The 19,397-nt window shown below is 37.1% G+C and overlaps 1 protein-coding gene across 2 annotated transcripts in view; it reads right to left on the bottom strand.

Moving 5' to 3' along the window:
- LOC126252067 (proteasome activator complex subunit 3) overlaps positions 1-15,093 on the bottom strand; it is a 38,735-nt gene extending 23,642 nt beyond the window's left edge. The window contains exons 1-3 of one of the 2 annotated variants that reach the window (XM_049952912.1): positions 14,708-15,091; positions 14,375-14,407; positions 3,127-3,269 (exon numbers count right to left, since the gene is read on the bottom strand). In XM_049952912.1, the coding sequence (XP_049808869.1) occupies positions 3,127-3,269; positions 14,375-14,407; positions 14,708-14,731 (200 nt within the window). In that variant the 5' untranslated portion in view covers positions 14,732-15,091. Of the gene's footprint in view, positions 1-3,126; positions 3,270-14,374; positions 14,408-14,707 lie in introns of both variants that reach the window. The other variant, XM_049952913.1, reaches the window with a different exon arrangement.
- Positions 15,094-19,397: the final 4,304 nt, after the last annotated feature.

Genomic DNA, 19,397 nt, shown 5'->3' with positions numbered 1-19,397 from the left:
ACACGGGACGAGTTGGTTGATGTTCGTAAGCAACTAGAAACTGCCCTGACTAGTGCCAAACAATTGGTAGCTGCTGTGAAACAGTGGGTTGGAAGCGCTCCCAAGAGCCTTGTACCTGTGATACCTGTATTAGAGGTACTTCAAGTACTATTCTCTCCAGTGGATCCTGTCTCCTCTGCAGAAAGTACAGTACACAATCTGTCATTACCGTCCATTTGACTGTGAGTGGCATGCCAATGGAGGATCTAGACACCCTGTACACATTGGACAGTGACCAGTGACATTCCAGGGTCTTGTACCAATCCCCCTAACCAACAAGTTTGAGGTGCTGTCTTTCACTGAAAGAAACAGACAGTGGGGGGCTACCTTCACCTGTTTTGGGGAAACCTGTTTTGTCCACTGTCAGCAGGAGGCAAACAAAAAAGGGTAGGGGTCAATTAACCATCAGCAGTTAGGGAAATGGCAGCAAAGGAACAGGGATGGATACTAGGTGCACTCACTTGTATACACCTGGGGGTCTCATTCAACATGTTGAAGAGGCTATTCTAGCAGCCGTAAGGGAACAGGGTGCAACCAAGTGCAGATTGTGGCACACATTGGAACATATGATGCCTGTCTACTAGGCTCTGAGGTCATCCTTGGGTCATTCCAGTAACTGGCAGGAATTGTTGAGAAGACCAGCCTTGTGCATGGAGTTTCAAAGTATCTCACAATTTGCGCCACTGTCCCAAAACTGATCACAGCCCTATGTTTCTGAGTAGAGTGAAAGGAATGAATCAAAGACTTCGAAGATTCTGTGACAAGATGGGCTGCAACTTCCAGGACTTGCACTGTAGGGTTGAGAGCTGTATGGCTCTCTCAAGAGGTCGGGTATGCATTACACATCAGAGTCTACTACAAACATAGCTGACTGTGTGTGGGGTGCACACAAGGGTTTCTTAGTTTAGGAGACTCTCCACCCAATCCAGGTAACGATACCTGTCAGAAACCCACAAGTATCAGAGTAAGATCGAAAGAAATGCCTCCCAAAGGTGAGAGTATTAAAATAATAATGGTAACCTGCATACACATTCGCAACCAAGTGCCAGGGTTTGAAGCACTCGTGAAAAGCAGTGAAGCTCACATAATACTAGGTACAGAAAGCTGGTTGGAACCTGAAATTGACAGAACTGAGATTTTTGGGAAAAATTTGTTTGTATATTGAAAGGACAGGCAAATGGAAGATGGGGGTGGAGCATTTGTCACAATAGACAAAAAATTCAAATCCACTGAGACAGAAATTGAAGCTGCAAGTGCGATTGCTTGGGCAAGACTTAATATTTGGGGTGGACATAAAATAATAACTGGATCCTTCTATTGCCTCCTGATGTAACTGAAAACTTCAGGGAAAATCTCACTTCACTTGTACATAAGTTCCTCCAGCACAATGTAATCACTGGTGGAGACTTTAATCATCCAACAATTAATTGGGAAAATTATGGTTTTGTTAGTGGTGGGTGTGAAAAGACATTTGGTGAAACTTTACTAAATGCCTTCTCTGAAAACTACCTAGAACAGATAGATAGAAACCCCACTTATGGTGGAAATATATTGAATCTAATGGCAACAAGTAGACCTGATCTCTTTGAGAATGTCCACACCAAAACTGGTATCAATGACCATAAAGCAGTTGTGGCAACAATGATTACCAACGTAAAAAAGGAGAACTGAAACACGCAGAGAGATACATATGTTTGGTGAACTAGAAGAAGAAAAAAAAAATCATTTGTGTCATATCTCAATGAGGAACTTGGGGTGTTGAACATCTGTTTATCAATAGACTCCTAAGAAACCAGTTGTTTCAACAGGTAGTATGCTGGGCCACTTGGGCTGCCAACAACTTGTCAAAGAAGAAACCTTCTTTCTATAACTGGTAAGATACAGTGTGTAACTGGTGACTCTATTCTTAAACACTATTGCGTGAGAATAACAGTAGTGAATGTCTTCCACAGATTCTATCCATAGAATTCTTCAGGAGATAGAAAGTATGGAGTCCTGCCATAAATTAATATTATTGCCAAAATAAGATTTCATAAAACAAAGAGCAGTATCACTGCTCTTGTCTGCAGGTAGAATTACTATATTTATCTCCTTTATGTAATTCTTATGTTCTTCCGTGTTATGGCATGATAAGTCTCAGTTTATATCTACAGCATATCACTGGGATGTTCCAAGGCACACTACTCAATGGCACTGTGAATACCTACATGAGTGATGTGCTTAGAGGGGGTGCGTAAGGCAGATATGAGTCTCCTACACGATATTATCATGGGTTTGATATTCACCCTGGCTACCCCCATCAAAATACATCAAGTCTTTATGAATTCAATGAAAGGAGTAAATTTTACGATCTACATACTTGACACAAAATAACGAAATATTCTGTAAGGCTTGGTGAAAAGAGGGAATGTTATCAGTCCAACACCTTTGCCTATATGCAAAATCTGACTGTAGCAGCAATAGCTACACTTCCTGTACCATGCACATTCACATGCTCCTCATTACCATGTAGTACTGGTAATAGCCAAATCACTTTTCTGCACACTTTTTCAACCAGTTTCTGACATTCTGTCATGTAAAATAAACTCAGCACATAGAGAAACAAAGCAAACAACAAAACACATCACAACTTACGTCACTAACTGCAAGCGTTTTCTACAACTAACTTTGTCAGCTGGCACAAGGCAAAAGTGCAATATGAGAATCGTAAATAATACAAGAGGCGTGACTACACTCAGGAGGTGAGACTACATTCATTTTCCAATCAGCTGTTTCCACGATCACTCTATTATAAACAAATAGCTCTATCACTTTGTTATTCTGAACCAACAATACAATATATCAGCATTGATATTTGCCACGAGTTTTAAGAATGACTCATTGTAAATAGGTTCGTGACGACATTTCTGAAATATTCATAGATTACTTACCATTTTATAAGAGCTAACAGTAAGACAGAAGATGTGTGCCTTGTCATTCATAATGCAGTTCACACCCATATCACACCAATGCCAAAGCACGTTGGATTTTCCTAGTAAGATGGTTTTTCAATAACAGAAAGATTTATTGTACAGAAAAAAGATATACCTGTTCAGAACAATTGGATCTGGGACTGGTATATTCAAAGACTGATGAACAGTGTTCAGTTCACGGGCGAATGGAGGTGTCTCCAAGAGTTCATTAAGTTCAACAATCTTCTGTGGAAAACCCTTCAATATCAGTTCTTCAGCCTGCAACAGAAAACTGGAGTATTACAAAAATCGAGTCAAGTAAATGACGAAGTCAAATCCAATGCATCACAAATTATGCAGCCTCTGATATAACTAACAAATTTTATAATATTCTGGCCACTTCTCATAACAACATCTTTTAAATTACTGGTTTGTACGATGTTATCCATAACTAATGCTTCTGCGAAATACTGAAAGACACGGAAAATTCCTGTGCAAACATCAACATGTATACTGAATAATTTAAAACATTCTTTTGCTAAGAGTGTCATGTTAAGTACTAGGAAGGAATTGAGTGATTTTTGAAAATGGGACTTGGGGTAGCCTATATTGGTCAACCTGCATACCTAAAGGAAGGCTGATTCGACTTTTATGCATAAAATGCATATGAGGTATGACTACAAAAAGCACAATAAGGAAACTTCATACTGTAAGAAGTCCGCTTGAAAGCTTTTTCACTACTGCACTAGTATTAATTCAATGGATCACACTTTGTTTCCCAGAATTACACTTAGCTACTCTAAGTAGAATTGGAATCTCTAATGGTAATCACTTGTTCTGCTTGACAGCATGTATAAATAGTATGGGCCACGTGAATGAAAGCAGCAACCGACCATAAAGTTACCATGTTCTCATATACTCTACTACCTGTAGGATCATATGTAATTCAGCATCAAGCACTGAGTATATCTGAGCAACAATTGGCGGAAGTGTCTTTGTTACAAATTCTTCATAAGAGGAAAATTCAGACCAGCTGCAACAGTATTGTCTGAGCTCCACTGTAGCCAATGAATTAATGTGGCCAACAAAATTTTAATACCCACAAATGAAGATAAACAAATTGTGGATACAGATGCCAAGTAATGTCTAACAGATAAAAGCTATACACACACAAACCACTGCCTATATACCACACTGAGAACTTAGTGGCATATTTTCTCTCAGCATGCTCAAATGGAAGGCAAAGCAATACTGGCTCCATTTGTATTGCAGCAATGACCTTGCAAGCAATTTCTTCAAGGCTGAGGCACACTAAGCTAGTTTTAGCATCCTTGCCCTGTATGGACAGCAAAATATGAACCGCCATACAGACAAACCAAATCATTCGCTCCACTTTACTGGCAGTAATTTCTTCCTGGTTTGTATGGGGCCCAAGATATGCCTACCTCAACTCCATTCACATCTCCACTCCAACCAATAGTATCAACTGCCTCTGTTTCTCACTCTTGTGTATGCTTATGAAATGAGTCAACACCTGTTTTATTCTATTTATTGTCTCCCTGGACAACACCTAGTAAGTCACCTATCTGAAGTATATAATGGCCACCATCAGGTTCTCCTTATTTGTATTGTGTAATATTTAGTCACACTGAAGACAGCTGTTGCAGAGGACCCAGTAATTTAAAAGTTTTAGTTTTTTATAAAGACACAGCCTAATATCCAAAATCCTGCCTCAGGCATGGATGTGTATGATGTCCTTAGGTTGGTTAGGTTTAAGTAGTTCTAAGTTCTAGGGGACTGATGACCTCAGATGTTAAGTCCCATAGTGCTCAGAGCCATTTGAACCATTTTTAATATCCAAAAAGATTTAATTCAAATTGATAATGACTGTGCAGGCCTAAAAACTTACACACGGCAGGTACATTTATAGTATAAATTTTCTAATGTAATAGAGGAGATAAAGTATCTTTAGAATGATGTTTCTCTGATGATTACTGGGAAAAAATTAACTGCTGAGGGCAGCCAAGTCTCTTGCAGCATGGAACATCCACCTGTAAGATACTAAGAGAGCTAATCTATGTTAATTTCAAACAAAGAAATCTGCTGACAAATGTAAAGGCTGTCATTCAAAATAAAATATTCTTCATCAGGAGCTGCTAGGAAGTAGGAAGAACTGTACCACAGGATTTCTAGTACATGTCTCCTTAGCTCCCACATCTGCTAGAAGTCCCACAGATCCTGGTATCCAAGACATTGACATCTCCTTTCCCAGTTTTATTAGCACGGGAAAGGTTTCTAGAGGTTTCTTGGATGTTGTGGATATGTCTGTGTGCCACATATTTAAGTTGTGTAGCTGAAGGGTACTTAGGGAGTATGAATGTCACAAAAGTCTGCTCTGGTGCTCTACATATCACCTAGCTCTTTATTTTGCAAATTCATTCAGTAAATGTATCTTGAGAAGACATGAAGGGAAAACCACTCAGCAGCTGCTTACAACCATATCTGAAAGATGATATATATTTGCAGCACTAATTCAAAATTTCATAGAATTTACGTATAAAAATACTGCCAAGACTGCTAACTCTCCTGAACTTCAGTAAATCTACACTAATTCTGGACCTATTCAATAACAGTGGTGGCAATGGGCTACAGACTATATGGCCAGGGGTGGCATCAGGCCCACCCGCAGTGCTACTAGGTTACACTTAACACAAGATTGCTCACAGGCAACTGATGAAAATCTATTCCATGACAAGAAAAGCAATGATTTGGCATGTTATTGATTTTTTTTCTGTTCCCATTGAAGATTTTATTTTATATTTTCTGCTGTTTGACTCGAGCTCTTTAGGTCATCATGTACATCCACAATGTTAATGTCATGTAAATTATGTGGCTTCCTACTGAAGGAAGTCCCTTAGGCTATAGAAACCTGGTTAAGGTTTTTACATTAAACTTAAGCAACCAGTTGGCTGTAAATTCTATATAATGAAAATTTATTTACAGTTGCTGCTGTCAGCCATGTTGAAAACAGTGAAATTTTTCTTCCCTATCCAAGATATTCACTACAATATTTCTATAGTGCAGAACACATTGGCTGCTGTCCAATATTGGAGAGCAACCTAATTCATTATGTACCACCTCACCACAATAAAATGCCGCTACTGAGAACTCGCAACACAAAAATTTGATAGAATTTCTTTGTCAGTGACCTCATGTACCTACAAGGGAAAAAGTGAAATGCTGTTCTCCACACATGTGCAGTATCATTTCCAGAACTCTAGGGATGGATTATCACAGCAGAACATTATCTGCACAAGCTTTTAATTTGGGCAGAGGTTTTACATGCATTTAGCTTGACACTTGGAACTGCCGTAGTTGGGGTATATTTTCCTACACAGACAGTAATCAGCAGATACTTAAGTGGATTTCCCATGCCTAATGTAGCCATTGGCAATCTGGTAGGAATGTCCGTAAACCCAGCCCCAAAACAGAGGATGCCATGTAGAAAGCCAAATATTTCGTTAAGTCTACTGAAAGTGTTTCACTGGTGAAGACTACTGCAGTTCCTCTTTTGAACTGTCATGCAACAGCCAAAATAACATATTGAGATAAGTGGTTATGGAATAGAAAACTAGCTAATATCACTCAATACGGTAAAACTGAGTGGACTTGATAGGGTACTAAGGTGATTTTTTATCGATTATTTCTCGATTATTTCTCTTATTCTTTTATTATAGGCTGAATATGTTATTAAGTATGCTACAAAAAGGGTTGGGTCATTCCTGCTTCCAAAAAGGACAAGGGTTGCAAGATGTACGTAACTGTAGTTCTGTAATGCTGACATCAAACTGCTGTAAAGTGATGAAACATTTTATGTTTGCAAACTATGATCTACTTGGACACTGAAAGCCTTGCCTGCACGAATCAATATACATACCACAAACAGCAATCTTGTGAAACTCTGGTCACAGTGTTTATCCATGAGATACAAAAGAAAGCAGATACCAGTCCCAAGATTTATGCAGTGTTCCTTGACTTCTGATTGGCATTCAAAATGGTTCTAATGGTCACGCTGTGAACTAAATGTGAGTTTCTAAAACGTTAGACCAACTTTGTGATTGGATTCATAACTTTCCAGCAGACAGAACACAACACACTGTTCTTAAAGAAAAAAAAGCATCCAATGTGGAAGCAACTTTGGATGCATCCCAAAGATTTAAGGATTCTTAAAATATGCAATATATATTAAATGTCTTTGTAAAGCAAGAATGAATAGTGCTTCACATTCTATCAATGATTAAATCATTAGAGACAAAGCAGGATTTGCATTAGACACAGATGGTGAAGGAAATGGGCCATGTACTTCTCAAACATGAGTTTTGAGTGAATGATAATCTGTTGCACAGGCCGTCACTGGTTAGATTCAGAACGCCAGCCAATGACAGCCAGTGCAGTTATCATAAAATTTGTTTTGGCTGAGGACCCCACTGTAAGAAAGATACCTCCTTAATGTTACAGATACATGATTGCTGAAGACTTAAATGTCTCTCAGAAATCCACTAGCCATGAGGCTACATAGACTGTGGATTTACACCCGGTCCTTCATATTTTTAGAATCAATTAAGATGTTTCATTTTCGATGTAATAAATTATCTTCAAGTTATTTGTTATTGCTCAAAGCTTCATTTCAGGAACGTCAGTGAATATCCAACAGAATGATTAATACGTATTGTGTTCATGCCCATCATGGCAATTATGATGAATCATCTGATTTGTATCCTAGACAGATCAGCAAACTATTGTGTTTCCTTAACTGGCATAATTAGTTTTATGAGGTTACAGTTGTATACAGAGTCATTCCACGTCAAATCAACACCTATTTTACCTCACCCTCATGGATTTTGCTGAAAGTTAGTATACTTATAGTGGGCACTGAGACTAAGAAAAATACCAAATTTCAATTTTTTATCTCAAACCATTCCTAAAATATGGCTATGTAAACTTTTCAAAAACCAGCCAAAAATGTGTGAACGGACTTTTTTTAAATTGTCCTAGGAGCTGCCCTAATTGAGCTAGAGAACTGGGAAAATTGTCATTTTGCAGCATTTTTCATGCTCTTTCCAGTGATAGACAAAAAACATAGCTTCTAATTAATAACCTTTTTCAAAATGGTAATTAATATTTTGATTTACTTTTTTTACAAAAAGTACATAATTGAAAATTTTCAAAATATTTCCATAACTACTTCATACTATTGTAAATCACATGGCAAAATATAAATCTGGGATGATGATGGGTTCATTGTTAAAAAAAAAATATTCCGGACTCTTGTTTTTCACTAACGGCCCTAGTTTGACCAAATTGACCTTTAACAAACAGGAATTTCTTTAAAATATACTGAAAGGTAAGTAAAAAAAGTATTAGAAATATCAAAACATCACCTTATTAAACCAAAACTATTCAGCATATTTTATAATTAAGTTTATTGCTTATTTTAATTTCATACAACTTCACTAACAGTATATTAACCGATATAATAAAAACAAGAAATTGAGCATTTAACTACAAACTGAAATAAAGTATGAATATGTACAAGTATTTACATAACAGTTCTGGTCCATGATGTTTGAAATGGAACTATTAAACAAATTAAATACGTAATGCTTGTTTTTGAGTAACAGGTATCTGTACATAGCTAAATTTAACACAATAGGTACTAACAATAATTTTTGAAGCAACTTTCTATAAAATATACATTAACACTAACCTGAGACAAAAATTAAGTTTTGCGTTGAAAGCAGTTTCCCAATAAATTGTCTTTGAGCTTCACATATTACATTTTAATAAAGCTGACTGGGTTTGGTTTACATCACTTTCATTAAGAATGTATGTTCTCCCTGTCGGAGTAAATGGATTCACTTTTGTGAGAACATCCACAACTGACACCCACAGGACATCTGCATGTGCAGGATAAGAGAATGACTTAGCTGGTCCACATGAATGAAGAAAAGTTATTTTCACTTCATCAAGTTGTTTTTTTTTTTTTTTTTTTTTTCTAAAATATACCCAAGCCACCAGTTTCTGCCATATACAGTGGTGACATAGCCTGATACATCTTGTAACTTCAATTTGTCTGGTGATGTAGATACTTCCCTCTCCCAACTCTGCATATCACCTGATAAGTATTTGACTATTAATTTTGATGTAGTGATGGAAATGATAGCATGAAATTGCTGTGTTCCTTTGATTGCCAATGCCTCTTCAAGCGGCTTTTTAAGAATATTTCGGAAGCAGCGTAGTCTTCTTGAGTGGAATATGCAAAATCAACATTTGTGATATTATCTACTGCCCACTCAAATAGATGTCGTGCGGTTTGGATCTGATTTTGGTATGGCGTTTGCAAACTTGCACAAGCTGCCAGTCTCTTTACTGAACCCCCTACTCCATCACAAGGTCCTTTCCCATGTGCTGTGGCTGAAAAGTGCCACTCAGCTTTTATGTTGAAGTCTTCCTCATGAAGGCAAAGGTTCAGGAAGTTTTTCTCATTTTTATACTGAGCGGCAGAACTGTCACAATGATAGTATATCTTTTTTTGGAATCTTTTGAAATTTATTTGTTAGATATGAAATTAGCTTCTTTTGAAAGGTGTAAACCGCAGTTGTATTGTGCTCCAGGCAATCAGAAACAATGAAAAAAGCAAAACAATGAAAAAGCTCATATGCTCAATTATGTCTTCCTGTTTGTAATATATAACAAAAGGATGAATGGTAATCTGTTGTCTTGTCCAGTGGAAACTCTGAGCTTCATCCTGTAGAACTATACTATAATTTTCTGCAAAATCACATATGACAACAAATTCAGATTCCATACGATTTTCTCTTGTGGAGTTAAAGAATGTTCGTTGTTGCTTGGCAATGAAGTCATGCCGAATCAAAGTAGACACTTACTACAAAATAAATCTATGAATTCTTCAGAATTTTTCTGAACAATTTCCAGATTACATCGGCCAACTGACATCCACTGTCGGAACTGAACTTGTTCAATAAAGTTTTCATGAAAAGAGTCTTTTAAAATTTTATGTATGACAGTTTCTCCTGGGCAGTATTCACAGTTTCCCATGTTTCAATCAACTGATGATGGGTTGCAAAGCACTGACGTACTACCTTACAGGTTAGTTTGGTCAAACTAGGGCCATTAGTGAAAAACAAGAGTTTGGAATAATTTTTTTAACAATGAACCCATCATCATCCCACATTTATATTTTGCCATGTGATTTACAACAGTATGAAGTAGTTATGGAAATATTTTGAAAATTTTCAATTTTGTACTTTTGTAAAAAAATTAAATCAAAATATTAATTACCATTTTGAAAAAGGTTATTAATTAGAAGCTATGTTTTTTTGTCTATCACTGGAAGGAGCACGAAAAATGCTGCAAAATGACACCTTTCCCAGTTCTCTAGCTTAATTAGGGCAGCTCCTAGAGCAATTTAAAAAAAGTCCGTTCACACATTTTTGGCCAGTTTTTGAAAAGTTTACATGACCATATTTCAGGAATAGTTTGAGGTAAAAAATTGAAAATTGGTACTTTTCTTAGTTTCAGCACCCACTATAAGTATACCAACTTTCAGCAAAATCTAAGAGGCTGAGGTGAAATTTTTATTTAAAGTGTGTTGATTTGACATGGAATGACTCTACATTCTCCACGATGTCTACCATCTTCTCCTCTTCATATCTACAGAAATGAAAACACAGGTGACTATTTTGGTATGTTGTTTGGGGCTAAAGTGCACTTCATGTGTCAGTGGCTCTTGTTGACACTGGTTGAACACAACTGGGCAATAGTATACAGCTTCCAATGACAATTGCTGAATCTAACGATTTCTTTCTGCAGAAAACTAGGATTAATCATATTTGTTTTCGATAAGCAGAGCGCACTCAGATAACTCTTAGAGATATGATTGTTAGGTTTTTATGGTTGCTTACTGCTTTTTGTGTGTTTTTTTTTTATCTGACGTATGCCCAAAAGAGGAGATTGCAAATGTGGTGATTAATGGCGTGCAGCAGTCCTAAGGTCCATATGCTAGGAGACATTTTCCTCACAACACACATGAAGCTAACTGACAGAACAGTTTATATACGGAAGCACAGAGTCATTTGCCCATCATTCCATTTGTGAATGAAACAGGAAAGGAAGTGATTATAAGTGTTACAAGATATCCTCCGCTATGCGATGTATGATAGCTTGTAGAATATGTATGTAGATGCAATTCTGCAATAGAAACCTACAGTGAAACTGAGCCAAGCACAGCTAAGACCACAGTTTGTAGTACTTTAGGACAACTAAGTCAGTCATCAAAATATCGCAGACAAAGCAGAATCGTTTGTACAAAAATCTGAAGCAGATGATCGGTCAACCTGCCAGAATCCCAAGTAATCACCTTTAGCAGCATGGGCTGCTGTAAAACATGCACTAAAACAGTCAGTAAGGTCCTAGAAGGTACAGACAGTGATTTGGAGCAATGCAAACTCCAGTGTTGTGTCCAGCTGCACTAGGTAGGTTTTAAATCCAGAGAGTTTGGTGGCCAATACAGTAAACTCATCCTAGTGTTCTTCGAACCATTTAAACAAACTGCAAGCTGCATGACATGTTGCATTGCCCTGCTGATAGATGGTACCAGCTGAGCAAAATGACCTGCATGTAAGGGTGGACATGGACCCCATGGATAGATACACACTGAATTGTTGATCGATTGACTTTCCAGAATGGGATCACCAACAGAATGCCACAAAAGTATTCCCCAGACTAATGATTCCTCCTCTGGCCTGAACCCTTCCAATGATTGTCACAGGGTGCTACGGATGTTTCATCTTTACAGGCCAATGGCCATCTGTCTGATGGAATATAAAACATGACTAATCTGGAAAGGCCACTGTCGTCACTCAGTGGACATCCAGTTGCAGTACTGGCGAGCAAATTAAAACCTTTGTCCCCAATCGACAGCAGTTTGCATGGATGCATGAACCAGGTGTCTGATGCAGAGGCCCTTAAGCAACATACACTGGATGGTAGTTGAGGAAACATCGCTGGTGGCCCCCTGGTGCATTGCAGCAGTCAGTTTTCAACAGTTCCACATTAATTCACCCATATACATCTCCACAAGCGTTGTTCACCTCTGTCATGTATGGCATGTGGCGCACCACAGCTGCCTCTGGGCCAGTTTTGGGTAGCATCACTTTGTCATAAATGGTGTGCTTTAGCCATGATGATAGACAAACAGTTTACAAACTTAGCTGTTTTGGAAATGCCCCCACCCTTGGATCAAAAGCCAACGATTATGACCTTTTGAGATCAGATAAACTGCTCCGTTTCCACATTACAACAATGACTGCACTGTTGTTCGCATCCAAAGACATGCTTTATATATACCCTCCACTGCAGTGCTGCCACCTGCCATCTGTGAATGGTTATTATACACTGATGTCTAACATAGGCAGTGGTCACAGTTTGACTGGCACTGTGTATCTTGTAGGTGGTGGCTTTGATCACATTGTTTACCAGACCAACAAAGTATTGTAGATAGTGAACACACAGTGCGACCGACAGTTACATTTACACCCATGATTACAATCCCCACTCTCCCATTGTGATCATGTAATTTCAATCTTTTAAAAGGGTTGAAGGCATTACTAACAAGTACACTCCTGTGCCAAAAACCTCTTATTCTGGAAGAGGCCATTAAATTTGTCAGATTTTATTTTGCTAATGTTGTGTTGTTATTGGTGTCAATCATTGGTTGTTTCAGAAGACAGGTATATCTGCCGTGTTAATAACTCCATAGATCTACCCACCCTCCACCCCCCCCCCCCAAAAAAAAGAAAATAATAATAATAATAGTAACGTACTATTATTCATGGCTCTCACCGAACACCCAGAAGCAAGCTCCAGACGACTAAATGAAACTGACAGGTTGCCAACCTACAGCTGGAGCTGAAAAACTGACTGACTGACTGACTGTTAGTCATTTACAGGGCAGGTAGCAGGTCAACAACCAAAGAATGAGCAGTGTCATACCTTCTGCTTTTGTGATTGTTACTTCAGGTGCCAGTTGGCAAAGTCAGTCAGAGATGACACTTATGGCTGTTGCAATTTGTTTCTGTTGTTCACCACATTTAATTTACATAAAAGAATATCTGATAATAGCAGTGACTGGACAAGAGAATGGTTATTATGTTCGTACAAACAGAACAACTGCCCATGTAACGGGGAAACATTTTGATGTAATCAACGCGGAACAAAACTGCTGCGATGTGTGTGTGTGTGCATATATACTGTTGCAATAACTACACTCTAATTACAGGATCCAAACATCATATGCTGCCAAATATTTGTATTGTGTGAACAATTAACTCGCAGCTTCCACTAAATAATTTACACCTAATGGTACTGCTGCTATATCTAATTTAATGGCAACAAAAATCTATCATTGCTACAAACTTTCAATGTGTTGTTATGGATCAGGTTAAACAACATCGCATAGGTTCACATTTTACTCTTTCTTGTTATTACTAGCAAATGTCTGTAACTGCAAGTAAACTCATTATTAGAGTTGTGGCTACAAAATAATGTTTTCTTTTAACTGTTCCTTAAATGGCTACCCTCTGAACTTGGCAACGCCTGAAATGATTTAGTACTTCTTACTGTGGGAACCAAGAACACTAAAAGTATTGGCAGACCACATATCACATTTCTATTTAACTGTGGCATATACTACAATCCACACAGTGCTGAGGCAAAATTGTCTGATAATTATAAAACTATATGGCACAAAGAAGTGTATCCCTTGCCATACATACTATAATCACTCAAATTTCGACAATTTAATAATGACTAATGCAACTTTCCAACAATACTTATGATACTTGTAAGTTGGAAATCTTATTCCATACAAGCAATAATTCATTACTTGGAAAAACCTTAATGGAAGAAAATGAGGCAAACTCAAGTAAACCAACAGACGAAAACTTCAGAAATGTCATCAATGGAAACAACTCTGGTGCAGTTTCCAAAGTGCATTGGAGTTTTCAATACACCGCTTTAAAATACCAACCACACATCACAGAAGAGTACAAAAAACAGAGAAGTCAAATGTTTGCACTTAAGACACCAATGTAAAGCTCACCGTCACCTCCCATATGAGCGCTTCTCGAAAACAAATTACTTGGCCGAGTTTAATAACGAAATTTATCTGACTGGATAATAGAACTTGCGAGGAACTTTGTGCCACTATAAATTACACAAAGAAATAATATAACAATACCTAATTGTCATTATGTACTCAAGTTATTTTTGGTATGAGTTATAGCCACGGTGTTGACATTTACCTTTGACTTCAGGGAATCTTTGTACTCTTGAACCTGAAACAATAAAAACACACAATTACATTTCCACAAATGTTTTTTTTTTTTTTTTTCAAAGGACGTCGTTCCGTATCCTTAACTCATTCCCCGAAGATGAGTAGGAGCGTGACTAAAATTTGTGGTGTAAATCATACCAGACTTGATTTCAAGCTTTTAAAGTAAATTCAATATTACTGTGTTAAACAGAACAACAGCACGTAAAACGCGACAAATATAAACAGCAAAATTAATACATTACAATTATTATTAATTATTTAAGGTATATCATTCATCCAACTAATCGTATTTAGCCCTCACCTTCTTGGTTGCAACATCTGCCATCGTATGGTTTTGTGTTTACACACCACACACAGCACTACACAAAGCAAACTTGAGACGTGAAATTACACTCGCGGTCGTTTTCCTTGGAAACGTGCGTGTTCTAACAGGAAGTTAAGTTCGCAGTCTGCACATGTGCAAAAACCGAATTATTTGAAACGTGTTTCAGTACGTACAAGTAATCTCCATTCCGTCGGTATGAAAACACGCGAAAAGTTTTGCGGACGGTATTATACACTGACAATTTTGGCAAGTCACACTATTACAAAAAATGGCAAGAATAACAATATCCCAGATTCTTTAGTATATTGGCAACGTTAAGTCAACTTTTTACGAGCGGTTAAAAGGGAACCGAGCAATGACTATACGGAACACTGCACTGTCAAAGATCTTTATACAACAACACAAAACGTGGCGGAGCATATAAAATTCTAGGGACAAGAGAAAAAGATCCAGCATTAAGTACCGTAAAAATTTGTTTTATCGTGGTAGTAAAAGACAAACTGTTTTGTTCCCTCAATCTGAGGAATTTTATGCTGCGCTCTACCAAATATGTATTTGTCTCATACTATTCCAGTAACACAACTAGTTTTGTCTTTGTGAAAGTCGAATACTGGAACTAGTTTGCATCCTCCGTCCCGGTAACAGGGAGATGACATGGAACAGTTACTATTAACGGAAAGAGCCTCAGTTGAATAATGTATTAATAACTAAATACTAATAAAAATCTATTCTACCTTTAACTTCGCCAAAGTCACAAAGTCCATATGTTAACCTCCCTACTTACATTTCCTGCCAAAAGAAAAATTAAGAAATAGGGCTAATTCCATTGTTTGATTATTATAAAAGTGTGAAGGGCGAAAGTAAGAACATTAGTTATCGATTGAGGGAAGCAGTTACATCCTACAAGCATACCCAGTTGAAGCCTAGACAGTGACAGATAACCCAATAGCTACAAACTAAACTATTCTAATTATTTTTATTATAGAATACGAACTATACGTCCGTTATAACTGTCTCGTTAATTCATTTTGATGAATATAAAGTGGAAAATCACAAAAAAGATACATTTGGTACAGTGTATGAGTCAGGGAACACCATTAACAGATACTTTAAATAGACTAAAGAAAATGTTTCTGCAAACATGGCAACATCATCGAATCTTTAGTTTCTTTCTATACAGACTCGACATTATCGAGCATCACTTGCGTGAAAAAAATGCTAGTTAAGAGGTCAGGTCAAGAAGATCACGATGTGCCGAATTGTCGCCATATTGTCCATTACCAATTTGCGTAATTTGGATGCAGTATGGAGGAGCATGGGATCAACGCACCTCTCTCCCAGTCGTTCTCAGTGTTCCAGATATTGAAGCAACTATTTTTTATTCAAGCAGCTCCTCAGCTGGCCTCATGAGTCTCAGTGTGCCCGACTCCAGTCCTCCCACCAACGAAATACCCCAGACTGTAACAGAAACTGAACCTGCATCCTCCACATGGCAGCTTGAGGTGCTGGCACATCAGCTATGGAGATGGATAATGAACTCTGTAAGGAGTCTTACTTCAAATAGAAACAACTGCTGATGTTGTATGAGAGATGACACATTTATGTGACTCCTGCTGATTTTAACAATAAAAATGATTATAGTAGGCACAGCCTTCTCCACCAAAGAAGAGAGAGGGGAAAACTATTGGGGCTTACAGTCAACAATTAAAGAGCGGGGGAGGAAGGAGTTTGGGACTCTCATTAGAAATATAGAAGGGGTTACATATGTCAGAGTATCATTTTTAGAAGCTAGAAAGGGCACAAGGAAAACAGGTTTTTAGTGGGGTTGGACTCAAAAGAAACAATGGGTTTGAGAAACAACCGAGGAACAGGAAAGTTTTAGCACATGAGGAGGTCGCAATTTTTGTAAGAGTTATTACCATTGTATGTCACCATCTGTTAGATGAACAGCCATTTTCGATACTTGTACTATATAATTTCCACTAATCAAAGTGTAGTGTCTTTCAGTGAATCGTTTTTTTTCCTTCTGATAGGAAAACAAGTGAGGAGGCGAACATGAAAATTGGGTGTTTTTAATGATGATTTGTGGTAAGAGTTAGCAGTTGGTTCAACGAATTTAAATGTGGTCAAACACACGTTTTTCACGAGCATCACCGAGAACGCTCCATCAGATGTGGCTACCAAAGAACTCGTTAAAAAAAGACCATGACATGATCCCTCTGATCATAGTATGAAAGTACACTAAATAACAGAGTCCATGGAAATTGATGGAAGAAACAATTGACAGCCCAATGTGAACCACATTTGCTGAAGATGGACAAGCAGATGCAACTTCCAATTTCAAGGCTTAGTTTTCCCAGCAATTTAACAAAAATTCAAAAGTCTTTTTCACTAGATTTGTCACCACCAATCATACCTCGATTCGTCATTATACTCCAAAAATTAGAAACATCAAAATAATCGGTTGCTTTTAGTGAAGCTGCTCCAGAAAAAGCGAAGATGGTCATATTGACTCTAAAAGCTACAGTGATGAATTTTTTTGGGATATGAATGGTGTCTTATAACTACAGCCAGTGGTCGATATTACAGTAGGATACTGGACCGCCACTCCGACAGAAATTTAAAATAAACATAGACTCATTTGGAGGAGAAGAAAGTGATGTTTAATCAAGACAGAAAATCACCACATTTATTTGGGTTTGGCGCCACAAAATGCATGATCTGCAGCGTGAGACACTGCCATACTCTCTGCATTTACTCAAATTTATACCTTCTTGAACCTAGACGTGAATAAATTGTTTACAGGTTAAAATTCTGCTCAAATGAAAAAGTCATCATCGGGACATGCACATATTTTAAAGAGATTTCTAAGACTGGCCTCTACTGGTCACTAAAGAACCATGTATGTGACATTCACTGTATCAAAAGAAGTAATGTCCATCACATAGTTCTTATACTTAAAAAATAGTGATTATACACAAAATTAAACAAAGTGAATTAAAGAGAAACTTGTGAATTTAGTTGTTTTTATATTGTAAATATTCAAAACTGTTTGAATTTACTGAAGTTATGTCTCTCTTCATAAAAGGAGGTGAAAATACTTCTGTAGAATTTCACATTTGCTAGTCATGTTAATTTTTTTTTTTTTTTTTTTTTTTAGGAAAGCTTACTTTTCAGCCAAGTGAGATGGTGCTGTGGATAGCAAAAATGACTTGTATTCGGTAGGATGATGGTTCAAATCCCCATCCAGCATGCCAGGTTCAGGTTTCCCTGTGGATTCTGAACTATGTCACCAGTACTTAACATACAGCTTGAATTTGTGAGAATTTCTTGCACTAATGATGATATTTAGAGATACTGGGTGAATGTATTTTATCCATTAGTATACAAATTCTAGGCTAATGATATTTTGTAACTTGGGACAATGTGTTTGATTCTCTGAATTGGAAGAAAAATATTTTAAGTATATCACAAAACTATATGCCACAGAAAATGCTGTAGAAAGGGAAACGATGTATATCAATAGCAAGGACTTAAAAATTAGGTTGTTAGTAACACTTGAAGAAGTGATCTATCGTCAGTTCATTGATACAAAATATGAAGTGCAGAATACATAAGAGGCTTCCACTGACCACTGGAAAAGACATTAAAAATAAGCAAATAGAAGACTCAAGGATGCTGTAAATTAGAATTACAATTCATAATAAACCCTGTTCAGAGGAGCGCAGAACGTAACTTATAAAATGCTATTATAAAAATAAGCTAATGCAGTTTTTTCAGTTTAGAGACTATAAAAAAAGTTAACACATTTTCACAATTTTCACACCATATTGTCATGTAGTCCTTAAACGCAGCTCAGTTTTACTAAACAGAAAGATATGCTGCTGAATCCTGTTCAAAGTACTGATCTTAACGAAATACTAATCCATATTTTCAATGAAATTTGTTATAAACTAAATATATCTTTATGAAACTGACAGCTCTGTTAACATAACCAATATTATAAATATGAATTATCTACAAAATATTTAAAAGCAGCCATTTTTGTTCTTTACTGAGCAGCATGTATAAAAAGTTATGCCACTAAATGGCCAAACATAAAAATAATCTCTAACATTTACTGATCTTTTTTTTCTTTTTCAACTTTCTCTACTTCATTAACAAATTTCTTAAGAGAATTAATTGAAATATATATCGTTATTACAAGTTCTCGAAAAGAATACAGAGGAGCATGTTGGTATTGAGAATAAGAAAACATGTAAGCTTACAGTAAACATAATACTGGATGGGAAGCAGCTAAAAAGAGAGGAAAGTTTCAAGTACTCATGGAGTATAGAGTAGAAAAATGGAAAGAATGACAAAGAGATAAGTGAACATGCTAGTCAAGCTGTTAGTTTTATGAGATGTGTGAGAGGAATTATATGAACCAAAATGACCCCCAGAAAAATAAGGTGAAATAGCAAACATTTTATACATTCCAAGCCAAAAAAAGTAACACACCATGCAGGAGTTATCCAGTTGAGACAGAAATCGATAGATGTGATGTACATGTACACCTGAACAAATGATTAAAATTTCAGAACAATTGAATGATTTATCCAACAGAAAGAGCTTAGCAAATTGAGCAAGTCAATAGCGTGGTCCACATGTGGCCCTTATGCAAGGA

This window comes from Schistocerca nitens, chromosome 4 (genome assembly GCF_023898315.1).
Source record: "Schistocerca nitens isolate TAMUIC-IGC-003100 chromosome 4, iqSchNite1.1, whole genome shotgun sequence".
In the NCBI taxonomy this organism is placed as follows: domain Eukaryota; kingdom Metazoa; phylum Arthropoda; class Insecta; order Orthoptera; family Acrididae; genus Schistocerca; species Schistocerca nitens.
This window is presented reverse-complemented; position numbering and strand designations above follow the sequence as displayed.